Genomic DNA, 17,446 nt, shown 5'->3' on the forward strand with positions numbered 1-17,446 from the left:
ATGCTATAAATTTCCCCCTAAGCAGTGATTTTGCTGCATCCCACAAATTTTGATTATTTTTGTTTTCTTTTTCATGTAGTTCAAAATATTTTAAAATTTCTCTTGAGATTTCTTCCTTGACCTATGTACTACTTAGAAGAGTGTTGTTTAACCTCCATGTATTTTGGGATTTTCCAGGTATATTTCTGTTATTAATTTCTAGTTTAATTCCAGTGTGGTCTGAGAACAGACATTATATGATTTCTGTTCTTTTAAATTTGTTAAGATGTGTTTTATGGCCCAGAATGTGGTCTATCTTGGTGAATGCTCTATGTGAGCTTGAGAAAAATGTGTGTGTCCTGCTGTTGTTGCATGAAGGTCAATTATATACAGTTGATTAACAGTATGGTTGAGTTTAACTACGTCCTTCCTGATTTTCTGCCTACGGGATCTGTCTATTTCTGAGAGAGGGGTGTTGAAGCCTCCAACTATGATAGTGGATTCATCTATTTCTCCTCGCAGTTCTATCAGTTTTTGCCTCATAGAGTTTCAGCTCTGTTTTAGGTACATACATGTTAAGAATTGTTATGTGTTCTCGGAGAATTGACTCCTATCTTGTTATGTAATGCCCTTCTTTATCCCTCATGACTTTTTTTTAATTTTATTTTTTGGCTGCGTTGGGTCTTAGTTGCTGCGTGCAGGCTTTTTCTAGTACGGCAAGTGGGGACTACTCTTCGTTGTGGTGTGTGGGCTTCTCACTGCGGCAGCTTCTCTTGTTGCGGAGTATGGGCTCTAGGGCACACGGCTTCAGTAGTTGTGGCGTGCGGGCTCAGCGGTTGTGGCTCGCGGGCTCTAGACAGCAGGCTCAGTAGTTGTAGCACATGGGCTTAGTTGCTCCATGGCATGTGGGATCTTCCCAGACCAGGGATTGAACCCATGTCCCCTGCATTGGCAGGCGGATTCTTTTTTTTTTTTTTTTTAAACATCTTTATTGAAGTATAATTGCTTTACAATGGTGTGTTAGCTTCTGCTTTATAACAAAGTGAATCAGTTATACATATACATATGTTCCCATATCTCTTCCCTCTTGCATCTCCCTCCCTCCCACCCTCCCTATCCCACCCCTCTAGGTGGTCACAAAGCACCGAGCTGATATCCCTGTGCTATGCGGCTGCTTCCCACTAGCTAGCTATTTTACATTTGGTAGTGTATGTATGTCCATGACACTCTCTCACCCTGTCACATCTCACCCCTCCCCCTCCCCATATCCTCAAGTCCATTCTCTAGTAGGTCTGTGTCTTTATTCCCATCTTGCCACTAGGTTCTTCATGACCTCTTTTTTTTTTTTCCTTAGATTCCATATATATGTGTTAGCATACTGTATTTGTTTTTCTCTTTCTGACTTACTTCACTCTGTATGACAGACTCTAACTCCATCCACCTCATTACAAACACCTCCATTTCATTTCTTTTTATGGCTGAGTAATATTCCATTGTATATATGTGCCACATCTTCTTTATCCATTCATCCGATGATGGACACCTAGGTTGCTTCCATGTCCTGGCTATTGTAAACAGAGCTGCAATGAATATTTTGGTACATGACTCTTTCTGAATTATGGTTTTCTCAGGGTATATGCCCAGTAGTGGGATTGCTGGGTCATATGGTAGTTCTATTTTTAGTTTTTTAAGGAATCTCCATACTGTTCTCCATAGTGGCTGTATCAATTTACATTCCCACCAACAGTGCAAGAGTGTTCCCTTTTCTCCACACCCTCTCCAGCATTTATTGTTTCTAGATTTTTTGATGATGGCCATTCTGACCGGTGTGAGATGATACCTCATTGTAGTTTTGATTTGCATTTCTCTAATGATTAATGATGTTGAGCATTCTTTCATGTGTCTGTTGGCAATCTTTATCTCTTCTTTGGAGAAATGTCTATTTAGGTCTTCTGCCCATTTTTGGATTGGGTTGTTCGTTTTTTTGTTATTGAGCTGCATGAGCTGCTTGTAAATCTTGGAGATTAATCCTTTGTCCGTTGCTTCATTTGCAAATATTTTCTCCCATTCTGAGGGTTGTCTTTTGGTCTTGTTTATGGTTTCCTTTGCTGTGCAAAAGCTTTTAAGTTTCATTAGGTCCCATTTGTTTATTTGTGTTTTTATTTCCATTTCTCTAGGACCTGGGTCAAAAAGGATCTTGCTGTGATTTATGTCATAGAGTGTTCTGCCTATGTTTTCCTCTAAGAGTTTGATAGTGTCTGGCCTTACACTTAGGTCTTTAATCCATTTTGAGTTTATTTTTGTGTATGGTGTCAGGGAGTGTTCTAATTTCATACTTTTACATGTACCTGTCCAATTTTCCCAGCACCACTTATTGAAGAGGCTGTCTTTTCTCCACTGTATATGCTTGCCTCCTTTATCAAAGATAAGGTGACCATATGTGCGTGGGTTTATCTCTGGGCTTTCTATCCTGTTCCATTGATCTATATTTCTGTTTCTATGCCAGTACCAAACTGTCTTGATTACTGTAGCTTTGTAATATAGTCTGAAGTCAGGGAGCCTGATTCCTCCAGCTCCATTTTTCGTTCTCAAGATTGCTTTGGCTATTCGGGGTCTTTTGTGTTTCCATACAAATTGTGAAATTTTTTGTTCTAGTTCTGTGAAAAATGCCAGTGGTAGTTTGATAGGGATTGCATTGAATCTGTAGATTGCTTTGGGTAGCAGAGTCATTTTCACAATGTTGATTCTTCCAATCCAAGAACATGGTATATCTCTCCATCTGTTTGTATCATCTTTAATTTCTTTCATCAGTGTCCTATAATTTTCTGCATACAGGTCTTTTGTCTCCTTAGGTAGGTTTATTCCTAGGTATTTTATTCTTTTTGTTGCAATGGTAAACGGGAGTGTTTTCTTAATTTCACTTTCAGATTTTTCATCATTAGTATACAGGAATGCAAGAGATTTCTGTGCATTAATTTTGTATCCTGCTACTTTACCAAATTCATTGATTAGCTCTAGTAGTTTTCTGGTAGCATCTTTTGGATTCTCTATGTATAGTATCATGTCATCTGCAAACAGTGACAGCTTTACTTCTTCTTTTCCGATTTGGATTCCTTTTATTTCTTTTTCTTCTCTGATTGCTGTGGCTAACACTTCCAAAACTATGTTGAATAATAGTGGTGAGAGTGGGCAACCTTGTCTTGTTCCTGATCTTAGTGGAAATGGTTTCAGTTTTTCACCATTGAGGACAATGTTGGCTGTGGGTTTGTCATATACGGCCTTTATTATGTTGAGGAAAGTTCCCTCTATGCCTACTTTCTGCAGGACTTTTATCATAAATGGGTGTTGAATTTTGTTGAAAGCTTTCTCTGCATCTATTGAGATGATCATATGGTTTTTCTCCTTCAATTTGTTGATATGATGTATCACGTTGATTGATTTGCGTATATTGAAGAATCCTTGCATTCCTGGAATAAACCCCACTTGATCATGGTGTATGATCCTTTTAATGTGCTGTTGGATTCTGTTTGCTAGTATTTTGTTGAGGATTTTTGCATCTATGTTCATCAGTGATATTGGCCTGTAGTTTTCTTTCTTTGTGACATCTTTGCCTGGTTTTGGTATCAGGGTGATGGTGGCCTCGTAGAATGAGTTTGGGAGTGTTCCTCCCTCTGCAATATTTTGGAAGAGTTTGAGAAGGATAAGTGTTAGCTCTTCTCTAAATGTTTGATAGAATTCGCCTGTGAAGCCATCTGGTCCTGGGCTTTTGTGTGTTGGAAGATTTTTAATCACAGTTTCAATTTCAGTGCTTGTGATTGGTCTGTTCATATTTTCTATTTCTTCCTGGTTCAGTCTCGGCAGGTTGTGCATTTCTAAGAATCTGTCCATTTCTTCCAGGTTGTCCATTTTATTAGCATAGAGTTGCTTGTAGTAATCTCTCAGGATCGTTTGTATTTCTGCAGTGTCCGTGGTTACTTCTCCTTTTTCATTTCTAATTCTATTAATTTGAGTCTTCTCCCTTTTTCGCTTGATGAGTCTGGCTAATGGTTTATCAATTTTGTTTATCTTCTCAAAGAACCAGCTTTTAGTTTCATTGATTTTTGCTATTGTTTCCTTCATTTCTTTTTCATTTATTTCTGATCTGATCTTTATGATTTCTTTCCTTCTGCTAGCTTTGGGGTTTTTTTGTTCTTCTTTCTCTAATTGCTTTAGGTGCAAGGTTAGGTTGTTTATTCGAGATGTTTCCTGTTTCTTGATGTAGGCTTGTATTGCTATAAACTTCCCTCTTAGAACTGCTTTTGCTGCATCCCATAGGTTTTGGATCGTCGTGTCTCCATTGTCATTTGTTTCTAGGTATTTTTTGATTTCCCCTTTGATTTCTTCAGTGATCACTTCGTTATTAAGTAGTGTATTGTGTAGCCTCCATGTGTTTGTATTTTTTACAGATCTTTTCCTGTAATTGATATCTAGTCTCATAGCGTTGTGGTCGGAAAAGATACTTGATACGATTTCAATTTTTTTTAATTTACCAAGGCTTGATTTGTGACCCAAGATATGATCTATCCTGGAGAATGTTCCATGAGCACTTGAGAAAAATGTGTATTCTGTTGTTTTTGGGTGGAATGTCCTATAAATATCAATTAAGTCCATCTTGTTTAATGTATCATTTAAAGCTTGTGTTTCCTTATTTATTTTCATTTTGGATTATCTGTCCATTGGTGAAAGTGGGGTGTTAAAGTCCCCTACTATGATTGTGTTACTGTCGATTTCCCCTTTTATGGCTGTTAGTATTTGCCTTACGTATTGAGGTGCTCCTATGTTGGGTGCATAAATATTTACAATTGTTATACCTTCCTCTTGGATCGATCCCTTGATCATTATATAGTGTCCTTCTTTGTCTCTTGTAATAGTCTTTATTTTAAAGTCTATTTTGTCTGATATGAGAATTGCTACTCCAGCTTTCTTTTGATTTCCATTTGCATGGAATATCTTTTTCCATCCCCTCACTTTCAGTCTGTATGTGCCTCTAGGTCTGAAGTGGGTCTCTTGTAGACAGCATATATATGGGTCTTGTTTTTGTATCCATTCAGCCAGTCTGTGTCTTTTGGTGGGAGCATTTAATCCATTTACATTTAAGGTAATTATCAATATGTATGTTCCTATTCCCATTTTCTTAAATGTTTTGGGTTTGTTATTGTAGGTGTTTTCCTTCTCTTGTGTTTCTTGCCTAGAGAAGTTCCTTTAGCATTTGTTGTAAAGCTGGTTTGGTGGTGCTGAACTCTCTCAGCTTTTGCTTGTCTGTAAAGGTTTTAATTTCTCCATCAAATCTGAATGAGATCCTTGCTGGGTAGAGTAATCTTGGTTGCAGGTTTTTCTCCTTCATCACTTTAAGTATATCCTGCCACTCCCTTCTGGCTTGCAGAGTTTCTGCTGAAAGATCAGCTGTTAACCTTATGGGGATGCCCTTGTGTGTTATTTGTTGTTTTTCCCTTGCTGCTTTTAATATGTTTTCTTTATATTTGATTTTGAATAGTTTGATTAATATGTGTCTTGGTGTGTTTCTCCTTGGATTTATCCTGTATGGGACTCTCTGTGCTTCCAGGACTTGATTAACTATTTCCTTTCCCATATTAGGGAAGTTTTCAACTATAATCTCTTCAAATATTTTCTCAGTCCCTTTCTTTTTCTCTTCTTCTTCTGGGACCCCTATAATTCGAATGTTGGTGCGTTTAATGTTGTCCCAGAGGTCTCTGAGACTGTCCTCAGTTCTTTTCATTCTTTTTTCTTTATTCTTCTCTGCAGTAGTTATTTCCACCATTTTATCTTCCAGGTCACTTATCCGTTCTTCTGCCTCAGTTATTCTGCTATTGATCCCATCTAGAGTATTTTTAATTTCATTTATTGTGCTTTTCATCGTTGCTTGGTTCCTCTTTAGTTCTTCTACGTCCTTGTTAAATGTTTCTTGCATTTTGTCTATTCTATTTCCAAGACTTTGGATCATCCTTACTATCATTATTCTGAATTCTTTTTCAGGTAGACTACCTATTTCCTCTTCATTTGTTAGGTCTGGTGTGTTTTGACCCTGCTCCTTCATCTGCTGTGTGTTTTTCTGTCTTCTCATTTTGCTTATCTTACTGTGTTTGGGGTCTCCTTTTCACAGGCTGCAGGTTCGTAGTTCCCGTTGTTTTTGGTATCTGTCCCCAGTGGCTAAGGTTGGTTCAGTGGGTTGTGTAGGTTTCCTGGTGGAGGGAACTAGTGCCTGTGTTCTGGTGGATGAGGCTGGATGTTGTCTTTCTGGTGGGCTCGTCCACGTCTGGTGGTGTGTTTTGGGGTGTCTGTGGCCTTATTATGATTTTAGGCAGCCTCTCTGTTAATGGATGGGGCTGTGTTCCTGTCTTGCTAGTTGTTTGGCATAGGGTGTCCAGCACTGTAGCTTGCTGGTCATTGAGTGAAGCTGGGTCTTGATGTTGAGATGGAGATCTCTGAGAGATTTTCACCGTTTGGTATTACGTGGAGCTGGGAGGTCTCTTGTGGACCAGTGTCCTGAAGTTGGCTCTCCCACCTCAGAGGCACAGCCCTGATGCCTGGCTGGAGCACCAAGAGCCTTTCATCCACACTTTTGGGAGGTCTGACGTCTTCTGCCAGCGTTCAGTGGGTGTTCTGTAGGAGCAGTTCCACGTGTAGATGTATTTCTCATGTATCTGTGGGGAGGAAGGTGATCTCCGCGTCTTACTCTTCCGCCATCTTGCCCCTCCCTCTGGCAGGCGGATTCTTAACCACTGCACCACCAGGGAAGTCCCCTGATAACTCTCTACTTTGAAGTCTGCTCTGTCTGACATTAATATAACCACTTCTGCTTTACTTTGATTAGTGTTAGCATGGTATATTTTTCTCCATTGAAGTAATTTTAATCTGTATGTGTCTTTATATTTAGAGTGGATTTCTTGTAGACAACATATAGTTGGGTTGTGTGTTTGATCCACTCTGACAATTCCTATTTTTTAATTGGTGCATTTAGGCTATTGGTATTCAAAGTGATTATTGGTATATTTGGATTAATGACTACCATATTTGTTACTGTTTTTTATATGTTCCCCTTGTTCTTTGTTCCCATTTTTTCTTCCACTCTTTTTTCTGCTTTTTGTGGTTTTAATTGAGCATTTTATATGATTACATTTCCTCTTCCTTCTTAGCGTATCAGTTATACTTCTTTTTTTATTTTTCTTTAGTGGTTTCCCTAGAGTTTGCAATATACACTTACAACGAATTCATGTCCACTTTCAGATAACACTATTCCCATTTATAGGTAGGATGAGTACCTTATAATAACAAAATAATATTAATTCTTTCCTCCTATCCCTAGTATCATTGCTGTCATTCATATATATATATCTATATATATATACACAACACATATATACATACATACATATATATATGACTATATATAGGCATATACAAGCATATATATATATATACATAACTGAATACACTTTTGCTATTATTATTTGGAACAAAAAAATTTATCCGTTAGATCAATTAAGAATAATAAAAATGGGTGAAGGGGATCAAAAGGTACAAATTTCCAGTTATAAAATGAATAAGTCATGGGGATGTAATGTACAGAATGCTGACTATAGTTAATAGTACTATATTGCATATTTGAAAGTAGCTGGGAGAGTGGATCTTGAAAGTTCTCATCATGATGGGGATGAATGTTAACTGGACTTACTGTGGTGATCATTTTGCAATATATACAAATAACAAATCATTACACTGTATACATGAAACTAATGTTCAATTATACCTCAATAATATAGTTTCTATTTTACTTTCACTATTCCTTCTTCAGTGCTCTTCCTTACTTTATGTAGATCAGAGTTTCTGACATATTTTCTTTCTCTCTAAAAAACTTTTAACATTTCTTGCAAGTCAGGTCTACTAGCAACACATTTTCTCAATTTTTGTTTGTCTAAGAAAGTCTTTATTTCTCCTTCATGTTTGAAGGATAATTTTGCAGGGTACAGAATTTTAGGTTGGTGACTTTTCTCTCTCAACACTTTAAATATTTCACTCCACTCTCTTCTTGCTTGCCTGGTTCCTGAGAAATCGAGTTTAATTCTTATCATTTCCCCTCTGTAAGTAAGGTGTTTTTTTTCCCCCCCCTCTGGCTTCTTTCAGGATTTTTTCCTTTAGCTTTGATTTTCTGTAGTTTGAGTTGGGCTGGAGTTGGGTATTTCTCTTCTCCCATGTGGAAGGCTAGAGCTGACTCAGGAAGGAGGTGATAATACTCCAGCAGGTTAGATTCTGGTTAACTAAGTTTCCCCTGAGGGCAGGCCTTGTTAAGAAGAACAAAATGTTCTGGCATATTTCTTTTTCCTTTTTCTTTTTAAAAAATATTTATTTATTTGGCTGCACTGGGTCTTAGTTGCGGCATGCAGGATCTTCGTTGCTGTGTGCAGGATCTTTGTTGTGGCATGCGGGATCTTTAGGTGTGGCATGTGGGATCTTTTAGTTGCGGCATGTGGGCTCTTAGTGGCAGCATGTGGGATCTAGTTCCCTGACCAGGGATCGAACCCGGGCCCCCTGCATTGAGAGTGTGGAGTCTTAACCACTGGACCACCAGGGAAGTCCCTGGCATATTTCAATATGGTTCCTTTTTCCTTCCCATTGCCAGAGCATGAGGGGATTTTCCTCTTAATTTACTGTGAGGACCTGGTAGAGCTCCTGGGGTAAATCTTACAAAATTCTCCCTGTGACTGGGTCCCCTGATGTTTTACTCTCAGACTTGTCCATACCTAGCCTATAGCAACTTGTCAATTACAGTTCAGATTTTCTTACCTGGCACTGTTCCTTTGGAGGTTTCCACTTATGAGTCTGCTCTAGTAAGCAGTGACTCCCTGTATTCACCTGTCTGTGTCTTCAGTCTTGTGGGTAGCTATTTGCTCTGTGTCCTCATCTTTCTAAGAAATCCTAGAAGAGTTATTTATGTTTCAGTATGTTCTGCTTTTTACTTGTTAGAAGGGAGTGGCAACTTCCAAGTTCCTTACATGTAGAATAAGAAACCAGAGTCAAATTATTATTTTGCACTTCCTAAAATGTTCCATCACAATGTAAGATTGGATACTATAAAACTCCTAGAGGAAGACATAGACAGAACACTCTTTGACATAAATCGCAGCAATATGTTTTTGGATCCGTCTCCTAGAGTAATGGAAATACAAACAAAAATAAACAAATGGGACCTAATCAAACTTAAAAGCTTTTGCACAGCAAAGAAAACTATAAACAAGACGAAAAGACAACCCTCAGAATGGGAGAAAATATTTGCAAGCGAATCAATGGACAAAGGATTAATCTCCAAAATATATAAACAGCTCATGCAGCTCAATATTAAAAAAACAAACAACCCAATCCAAAAATGGGCAGAAGACCTAAATAGACATTTCTCCAAAGAAGACATACAGATGGCCAAGAGACACATGAAAAGCTGCTCAACATCATTAATTATTAGAGAAATGCAAATCAAAACTACAATGAGGTATCACCTCACACCAGTCAGAATGGGCATCATCAGAAAATCTACAAACAACAAATGCTGGAGAGGGTGTGGAGAAAAGGGAATCCTCTTGCACTGTTGGTGGGAATGTAAGTTGATACAGCCACTATAGAGAACAGTATGGAGGTTCCTTAAAAAACTAAAAATAGAATTACCATATGACCCAGAAATCCCACTACTGGGCATATACCCAGAGAAAACCATAATTCAAAAAGACACATGCACCCCAATGTTCATTGCAGCACTATTTACAATAGCCAGGTCATGGAAGCAACCTAAATGCCCACCAACAGACGAATGAATAAAGAAGATGTGGTACATATATACGATGCAATATTACCCAGCCATAAAAAGGAACGAAATTGGGTCATTTGTAGAGACGTGGATGGACCTAGAGACGGTCATAGGGAGTGAAGTTAGTCAGAAAGAGAAAAACAAATATCGTATATCAACGCATATATGTGGAATCTAGAAAAATGGTACAGCTGAACTGGTTTGCAAGGCAGGAATAGAGACACAGATGTAGAGAACAAACGTAGGGACACCAAGGGGGGAAAGTGGGGGCAGGGGGGTGGTGGTGGTGGGATGAACTGGGAGCTTGAGATTGACGTATATACACTAATATGTACAAAATAGATAACTAATAAAACCTGCTGTATAAAAAAAATAAAAGTTCAAAACAAACAAACAAACAAATGGAACCAAATTAAACTTAAAAGTTTTGCATAGCAAAGGAAACCATAAACAAAATGAAAGGAGAACCTACAGAATGGGAGAAAATATTTGCAAATGATGCGACCAACAAGGGATTAATTTCCAAATGTACAAATGGGTTGTACAGCTCAATATCAAAAAAACAAACAACCCAGTCAAAAAATGGGCAGAAGACCTAAATAGACATTTCTCCAAAGAAGACATATAGATGGCCAACAGGCACATGAAAAAATGCTCAACAGCACTAATTATTAGAGAAATGCAAATCAAAACTGCAATGAGGTATCACCTCACTCTGGTCAGAATGGTCATCATCAAAAAGTCTGCAAATAATAAATGCTGGAGAGGATATGGAGAAAAAGGAACCCTCCTACACTATTGGTGGGAATGTAAACTGGTATAGCCACTATGGATAACGGTGTGGAGGTTCCTTAAAAAACTAAAATTAGAGTTACCATATGATCCTGCAATCCTACTCCTGGGCATATATCCAGAGAAATTTATGGTTATGGGGGAGGGATATATTAGGAGGATGGGATTAACATATACACACTATTATATATAAAATAGATAACAAACAAGGATCTATTGTAGAGCACAGGAAACTATAGTCAATATTTTATAATAGCCTACAAGGGAAAAGAAACTGAAAAAAATATATATATGGGTCTAACTGAATCACTGTGCTGTATACCTGAAACTAACATGACATTGTAAATCAACTATACTTCAATTAAAAGTTTTTTTAAAAAGTCTCATCACAAGAAAAAAATTTTAACTAAGTATGGTGATGGATATTAACTAGACTTATTTTGATTATTTTTCAATATATAAAAATACCAAATTATTATGTTAAACATTGGAAACTCATGTTATATGTCAATTATATCTCAATAAAAATACAAGCAAGCGTGTTCAGTTATATTGCTCTAGTTTTAGAAAATTTTTGTGTATAGTATTTGTGTATAGTATTTTATAGTATAAAAGAAAATAAAATATTTTGAAATTAAAAAAAACAAGTAATACATTATATACTTCTAATAAAATTCAAAGAAAACAGATTATATAAGGAAAATATCCCCTTTAATCTTCCCTCCTGTTTTGTCATTTCGCTTCCCTCCTTGGGGAAAAACCACTTATCAGGTTGGTGTGTATCCTTCAGGATATTTAATATTTTATTTTCCACACATTTACAGTTAAATATTCATATAGGAATCATATACATATATATGCAAAATTAGGACCATGTTGTATATATTGTTCTGTGACTTATTTTTTCACTTAGTGTATATTTGGAGAACTTTCCATGTTGTGTGTCTATATCTACATAAAAAATTACTGCATAATATTCCATTATATTGATGTAGTGAAGTTTATTTAACCATTCTTTTCTTTATGAACATTTATGTAGTTTCCAATTTTTTATTATTGTAAATGATACAACAAAATTCTTCATTTCACTTTGAACATTTTGGGAAGCATTTCTCTAAGATAGATATTTAGAAGAGGAATTGCTGGATATTTTAAACATTTAGAGATTTTTTACAAATCTGATGGGTAAAAAATATCCTTTCCTCATTTTAAAGTAGAATTTCACTGATTTCTAGTGAGATTGAGCACTTTTTCACATATTTATTGGTCATTTGTAACTTTTGTATTCTGCAATGTTAATCTTTTGCTTTATATGTTATAAATATTTTCTTCCTGTTTCTCATTTGTCCTTTAAACTTTGCTTATGGTGTCTTTTATGGTTAGGTTTTTATGCTTTATGAAGTCAAGTCTGCCAATCTTTCATTTTTTCACTTTTGGCCTAAGAAAATCTTCCTTACCACAAGCCCACAAACATATGCTCCTAGTTTTCCTCCGCATAAAAATGTATAGATGAAGTGGACACAGGCTAGCTGTTCAGTCAACTCTTTCCCTTTTCCTTCTGAGCACATAGCCAGACTTTATATTCCAACCTTCCTTGCAACTGGGTGTGGCTGTGCTATTGAGTTCTGGCTGACAGAATGTGGACAGAGGCTAATGGAATGTGTGCCATTTTCCATGACTTGCCTGTGCGATCTTTTATACTATTTTTCCTTTTGGTTGTGTGTAAGGAATATAACCCCCAGGGAGAAATGGGGAGCTATATATTGAAGATGGTGGAACCACAATATGGAAAGTGTTAGAATCGGAATCACCTCTTGGAGAAGAGCTACACAATCAGAAACATGTGTTTTGACTTTTGCATGACTTTTAAGCTGCTGAGATTTGGGGATTTATCTGTTACAGCCACTAAATACCTTAACTAATATATATTTTTGTACATACTTCTAATATTTACATTGTTAATACAATTGATAAAATAACTTATTTTTATGCTTGGTATGAGATAAGGATCTAACCAAATTTCCCCTCTCCCAAAATGGACAGTCGATTTTGGGGGCTAATTTGTCTTTTATCTATGTAAAATGTTACCCTATGTAAAATGTTATCGTACCTTTGACTGTACCATACACAATTGGCAATTTTCAGCCATTTATGATCTCTAAAAACAGCAGTTTCAGTCAATTTAGTATTAAATTCTCTTGTACATATTAGAATGTTTATAGACTTTCTATCCTTGCCCATCAATGTTTCTTCACCAGTAGCATACTGTTTTAATTATTACAGCTTTATAGTATATTTCATATCAGGTAGGGCAAGGTGAACTTTAAAATCAGTTGGTCAAGTTCTATGAAAAATCCTGTTGAGGTTTTGAGTGGAATTGCATATATTTGTATAGATTAATTTTGAGAATCAACATTTCTATAATATGGAGTTTTCTCAATTGGGAGTGTGACCATAAACAGGCAAGATAAAATTTGTCCACAAATAATTAAAAAATGTATGAGTCACAGCTCTAGGGAAGCCAGAGGTTTAATGGCAACTGCTTGTCTCTTTCTAAACTATGGACATGAAGGGCAATTTACTCACCAGGACCTTCTAAATTTTAACCTGTACCTGGTCTCCTCTGGTTTTTGTGAGAGAGAAAGGCTGCTGCTATGTATTTATTTATAAATTTTCTGCATCTCTCGACTAGGGTATAAGTACCATAAAATTAGGACTTTGCCACCTTTATTTACTGCAGTATCTCCAGTGCTTAGAACAGAGCCTGACCCATGAATTCTTAAAAATTAAAAAAAAATTTTTTGTCAAAAGAGGAAATAATGAATATGAGGACTCTAGCCCTTAATGAGGTTGGTAGTTTGCATCTAGCATCTGATACATAAGATGTAGGTCACAGCGTAAAGGTGCTTGTTTCTTCTGGTTCTTATTATGTTCCCATGGCTGCATCTATTTAGCCATGCTTAAATGTTATGAAATGGTAATATATAAAATGGCTGTGATGATTAAAACATTCACAAGCATGGCCTTAGAATAAACATTGCAATGAATGAACAAGGTTACTCACTGAAGCACTGTTTGCAGTAGCAAAAGATTGGAAACAACCCAAATGTAAATCAACAAGGACATAGTTTAAAAAAAAAAACCAACTATGGCATATTCATACAATGGAATAGCATATAGCCGTTAAAAACAAAAACCAAAACCAAAGAAAAATTGATATGAAAAGATCTCCAGGATAAACTACATCGTTAAGTTAAAAAAAAAAGTGTACAGCAGACTATATAACATGCAACCTTTTGTGGAAAAAAGAAAAGGAAATAAAAATACATATTCATGTTTGCTTCTAGAGCCAAAGAAACTCTAAAATGATTAGAAGAAATTAATAAAAGTGATTACCTGTTGGAGTGGTGATGGGAAGTGGGGTGAGTATGATACTTCTTACTGTATATTTTTATATATTATTTGATTCTTGTACCTTGTGAATATATTGCCATTAAAATTAAATAAAATATAAAATATAAATGATGATAACAATTATATTTCATGTAAGAAATACACTCAGTCTGTTAGTTCGTACAATAAAGAAATGAAAATTGTTTTGGATTTGTACCCATTTGGGGGAATTGGTCTTTGGTATAGCTATTAAGTGTTTGCAGAAATAACATGTAAAGTTATGTAAGGTGACAGCAGCAGCAACTAAATCAGAGTTCCTTGGTTGGTCCCATCTCATTCAGGAGGCTTTCTGGACCAGGCAGTTAGGGTTAATGTGCTTTTGTTCATCTTCTTTTCAGCTTATAGGGCTCAGGGTACATCAAATCATTTTAGTGAAGCTTCTGTTTTGATGCAAAGTGTTTCAGCCTTGTCCTCTTAGTTCAAGTTAAATCAATTAAACATCTCTTAATAATTTCAAGGCAAACTGGTTTCAGAGAACTAGTAAGTGACTTGCCCACAGCTCACTTATTCACCAAATTAATTAAACTTTTTAACAAATGTAAAGTATAGAATTGCAAATATTGAACAGTCTTGGCTGCCTTGGTCTGGTTCATTCATCTTCCTCATTAATATTAACCACTCTTTCCTCTGTGGTTAAATTTATGTTGTGAACAGAGTTGAAAAGGCTTTGCTTATGGTACATTTTAAAAATCAGATATATCTTTACCTAAAAAAAAGCATCATCATCAAAAGTATTATTGATTATGAACTGTATCAAGAGAATTTACATAAATTCGACCACTATCTTCTAGGGATTTACAGTGACAGATTTAATTTAAAATTGAAGCTAAATAATATAGATTCAATAGTTATTGTGAAAGTTCTCTGTGAAGTGCACCATACAAACGTATGGCATTTTTGGGGGCATGCATTGTAATATAAAAATAATATTTTAAAAAGATAGAAAATAACAGAGGATGAATGGGCAATTCAGGTTGGGGAAAATGGATGAAAGTAGTTCTAATAAACAATCAGCTTTCAGCTAGGTAAAAAGGCCCTATAAATGTTCAGGTTATTAACTGATACTCACCAATCACTTGGTAATCATGTACCTAATAAGAGTAAGCACTAATGGCTCAAGGAACTGCGAGTCAAATTATGAAGTTTTATTAAGATGTTTTCTCTGCTTGTCTTCAATTATTTAGATCCAGTCTAGTTTTCCTTCAAAATTAAAGTCTGGAGCTCCAGTTAATTTATGTGACTGGACATTTAAAAACAAATGTCCTCTCTACCTGTATGTACCATGACTGAGAAAGAATACTGTATGTTTCCACAGTGCTTTGTTGAAACACAACCATTTTTCTAAACTTATTAAAATAATGTGCAATGGAAAGAGCCTTGTCCCTGAGCTCTGAAACTTAGACAGCCTTCAAATTCCCATTTTCCTCACTCTCCTAGCCCACCTACTACTCCAGCTACCTCTTCAGTAGCTGTAAGGAAGCTCTCTTTCACTTTTACCTAAACCCCTTGGCAGTTGGACACAAAGCCAAGACCCAAGATCAAAGAAAGTCTAAGAGAATGAAGTATTCAGGGTCCAGAATAATAATACATACAGGTATCCCTTGCTTTTCAGAAGTTCCCTTTGTGCCACGTCACTTCTACAAAAGACCTACATTAGTACCTGTTTTTGTTAACTAAAAGAAATCTGAGGAGTATTTGTGCTTTTACAAAAAACGGTGAAAAGTGAAAATAGCATCAGTGTTTTTTTGCAGTGAGCCATTATAGAGGCAGCATGTACCCCATCTCGAGCGGCGAGAGTGGCACCACAAGCTCCTTCCCCAGGAACTACACCCTGCATCTCAGCGTCAAGCTGCCATCCCTTTGTGTCTGTATCTGTGCTTTATCTCCATTTATTTTGTGCGTCTCTGTCAGCAAGATGTGTCTTAAGGTAATTGATTCTTGCTTTACACCATTTCTGCTTATGAAAGTTTTGATAGGAAATCTTTACTTTCGGAGAGTGGGGAAACTTGTATTCAGCTTCTTGGATAATTATCATAGAACTGTCCCTAAACCTGGAATCTCAGGGGCCATTCAAGAAATAATCTCTTTCTGGTATCTGGTTGTCTGGGACTTATTTTATTTTGATGTGCAGCCCCTAGATATTATTCAGCATTGTTCAGGAACCAGGTACAGCTACTTGTAAAAGGATGCATGATGAATAGCCTGCTACCTTTCCTGGTTGGGGTTCTGGGACCTATAGCCACCGTCAGGCCTGACCACCATCTAGCCTTCTCCCTCTCCATCTTCTACTCTTCCTTTTCTTTCTGCCTCTGATCTTCTTTCCTTCTCTATATTTATTTTCCTATACAAAACTTACCTTTCCTTCAAGGCCCCAGTTGTATATCACCTTACTTTGAGAAGAAACACATTTTGATAGAACCAGCACTTAGGAATTTAATAACTTACCAGTGGGAATGACTCAGGTTAAAGTAATTATGAGCATTCCAAGTAGAGTGACTTTTTCCTCACGGGGTAGGTATTGTCTCATTAGAGTGGACAATATACACATTTTAATTTCTGAATGTCTACACTCAGGGTGCAGTTATTTCTTAATTATCTGCATAAGAGGCATCAACCAAATGAATAATTTGAAAACTGGCATTGAATGCACAATACAATTTTTTTTCTCCCAGAAGCTTGTTTTACTAATTACATTTGGTTTGAACTTGTATTAAAACAAATACTTCTCTAGAGTACATACCAAACTGCTTCTAAGGAGAGCAATCTAGAAATAGTTGGAACATGGGGCAGAGGCCACAGGAAAATGAAAAATGCTCAGAATCAGAAGATTCAACATTTAGTCAATTATTTATTTTTTCCTTGCTATATTCCAAAACAGATTTTGAGGTGGAAAAATAGCTGTGGCTCACACTGGGAAGATTATGCCTTTTGAGGCCCAAATATGATTCTAGCTCTTGTCCAGTGTAGCATTTTGCTGTCTGATAATAACAACAACAGTAACCACTCCTGGATGGCCCATGGTGTCAAGGACTGTGCTAAATTCTTAACATGGTTTACCTCATTTAATCCTCAAATTACTTGTTGTCCTAATTTTACAGATCAGGCTCAGAGAGATTAATTACCTTGCCCAAAGTCACACAGCTAGTACGTGGTAGAACCCAGTTTGTGTGGCCCCACTGCCTGTGTTCCTAACACCTTCACCCTATTGCCTCTGATTTTGTTGACGATACGCTATGCAGCTATGACTGCTTTCTATTAAAAACATCTGGGCATTTTTAAAGTGGCTCTCAGAGCCTGAAGCACTGTCTACATTGAACAGGAAAGAAGCAGGCTTTGTTGATGTCAAATTCTCCCATCTGAGAAAGGGGT

At 36.6% G+C, this 17,446-nt stretch overlaps 1 protein-coding gene across 3 annotated transcripts in view; it reads left to right on the top strand.

The window, feature by feature from the left end:
• The window catches only part of RMI1 (RecQ mediated genome instability 1), a 389,280-nt gene that overhangs the window by 87,832 nt on the left and 284,002 nt on the right, over window positions 1-17,446 (top strand). For all 3 annotated transcript variants that reach the window (XM_061200541.1, XM_061200542.1, XM_061200543.1), the window contains 2 exons: window positions 13,972-14,046; window positions 15,829-16,004. In XM_061200541.1, the coding sequence (XP_061056524.1) occupies window positions 15,849-16,004 (156 nt within the window). In that variant the 5' untranslated portion in view covers window positions 13,972-14,046; window positions 15,829-15,848. The remainder of the gene's footprint in view (window positions 1-13,971; window positions 14,047-15,828; window positions 16,005-17,446) is intronic.

This window comes from Eubalaena glacialis, chromosome 9, assembly GCF_028564815.1.
Source record: "Eubalaena glacialis isolate mEubGla1 chromosome 9, mEubGla1.1.hap2.+ XY, whole genome shotgun sequence".
NCBI classification, from domain to species: domain Eukaryota; kingdom Metazoa; phylum Chordata; class Mammalia; order Artiodactyla; family Balaenidae; genus Eubalaena; species Eubalaena glacialis.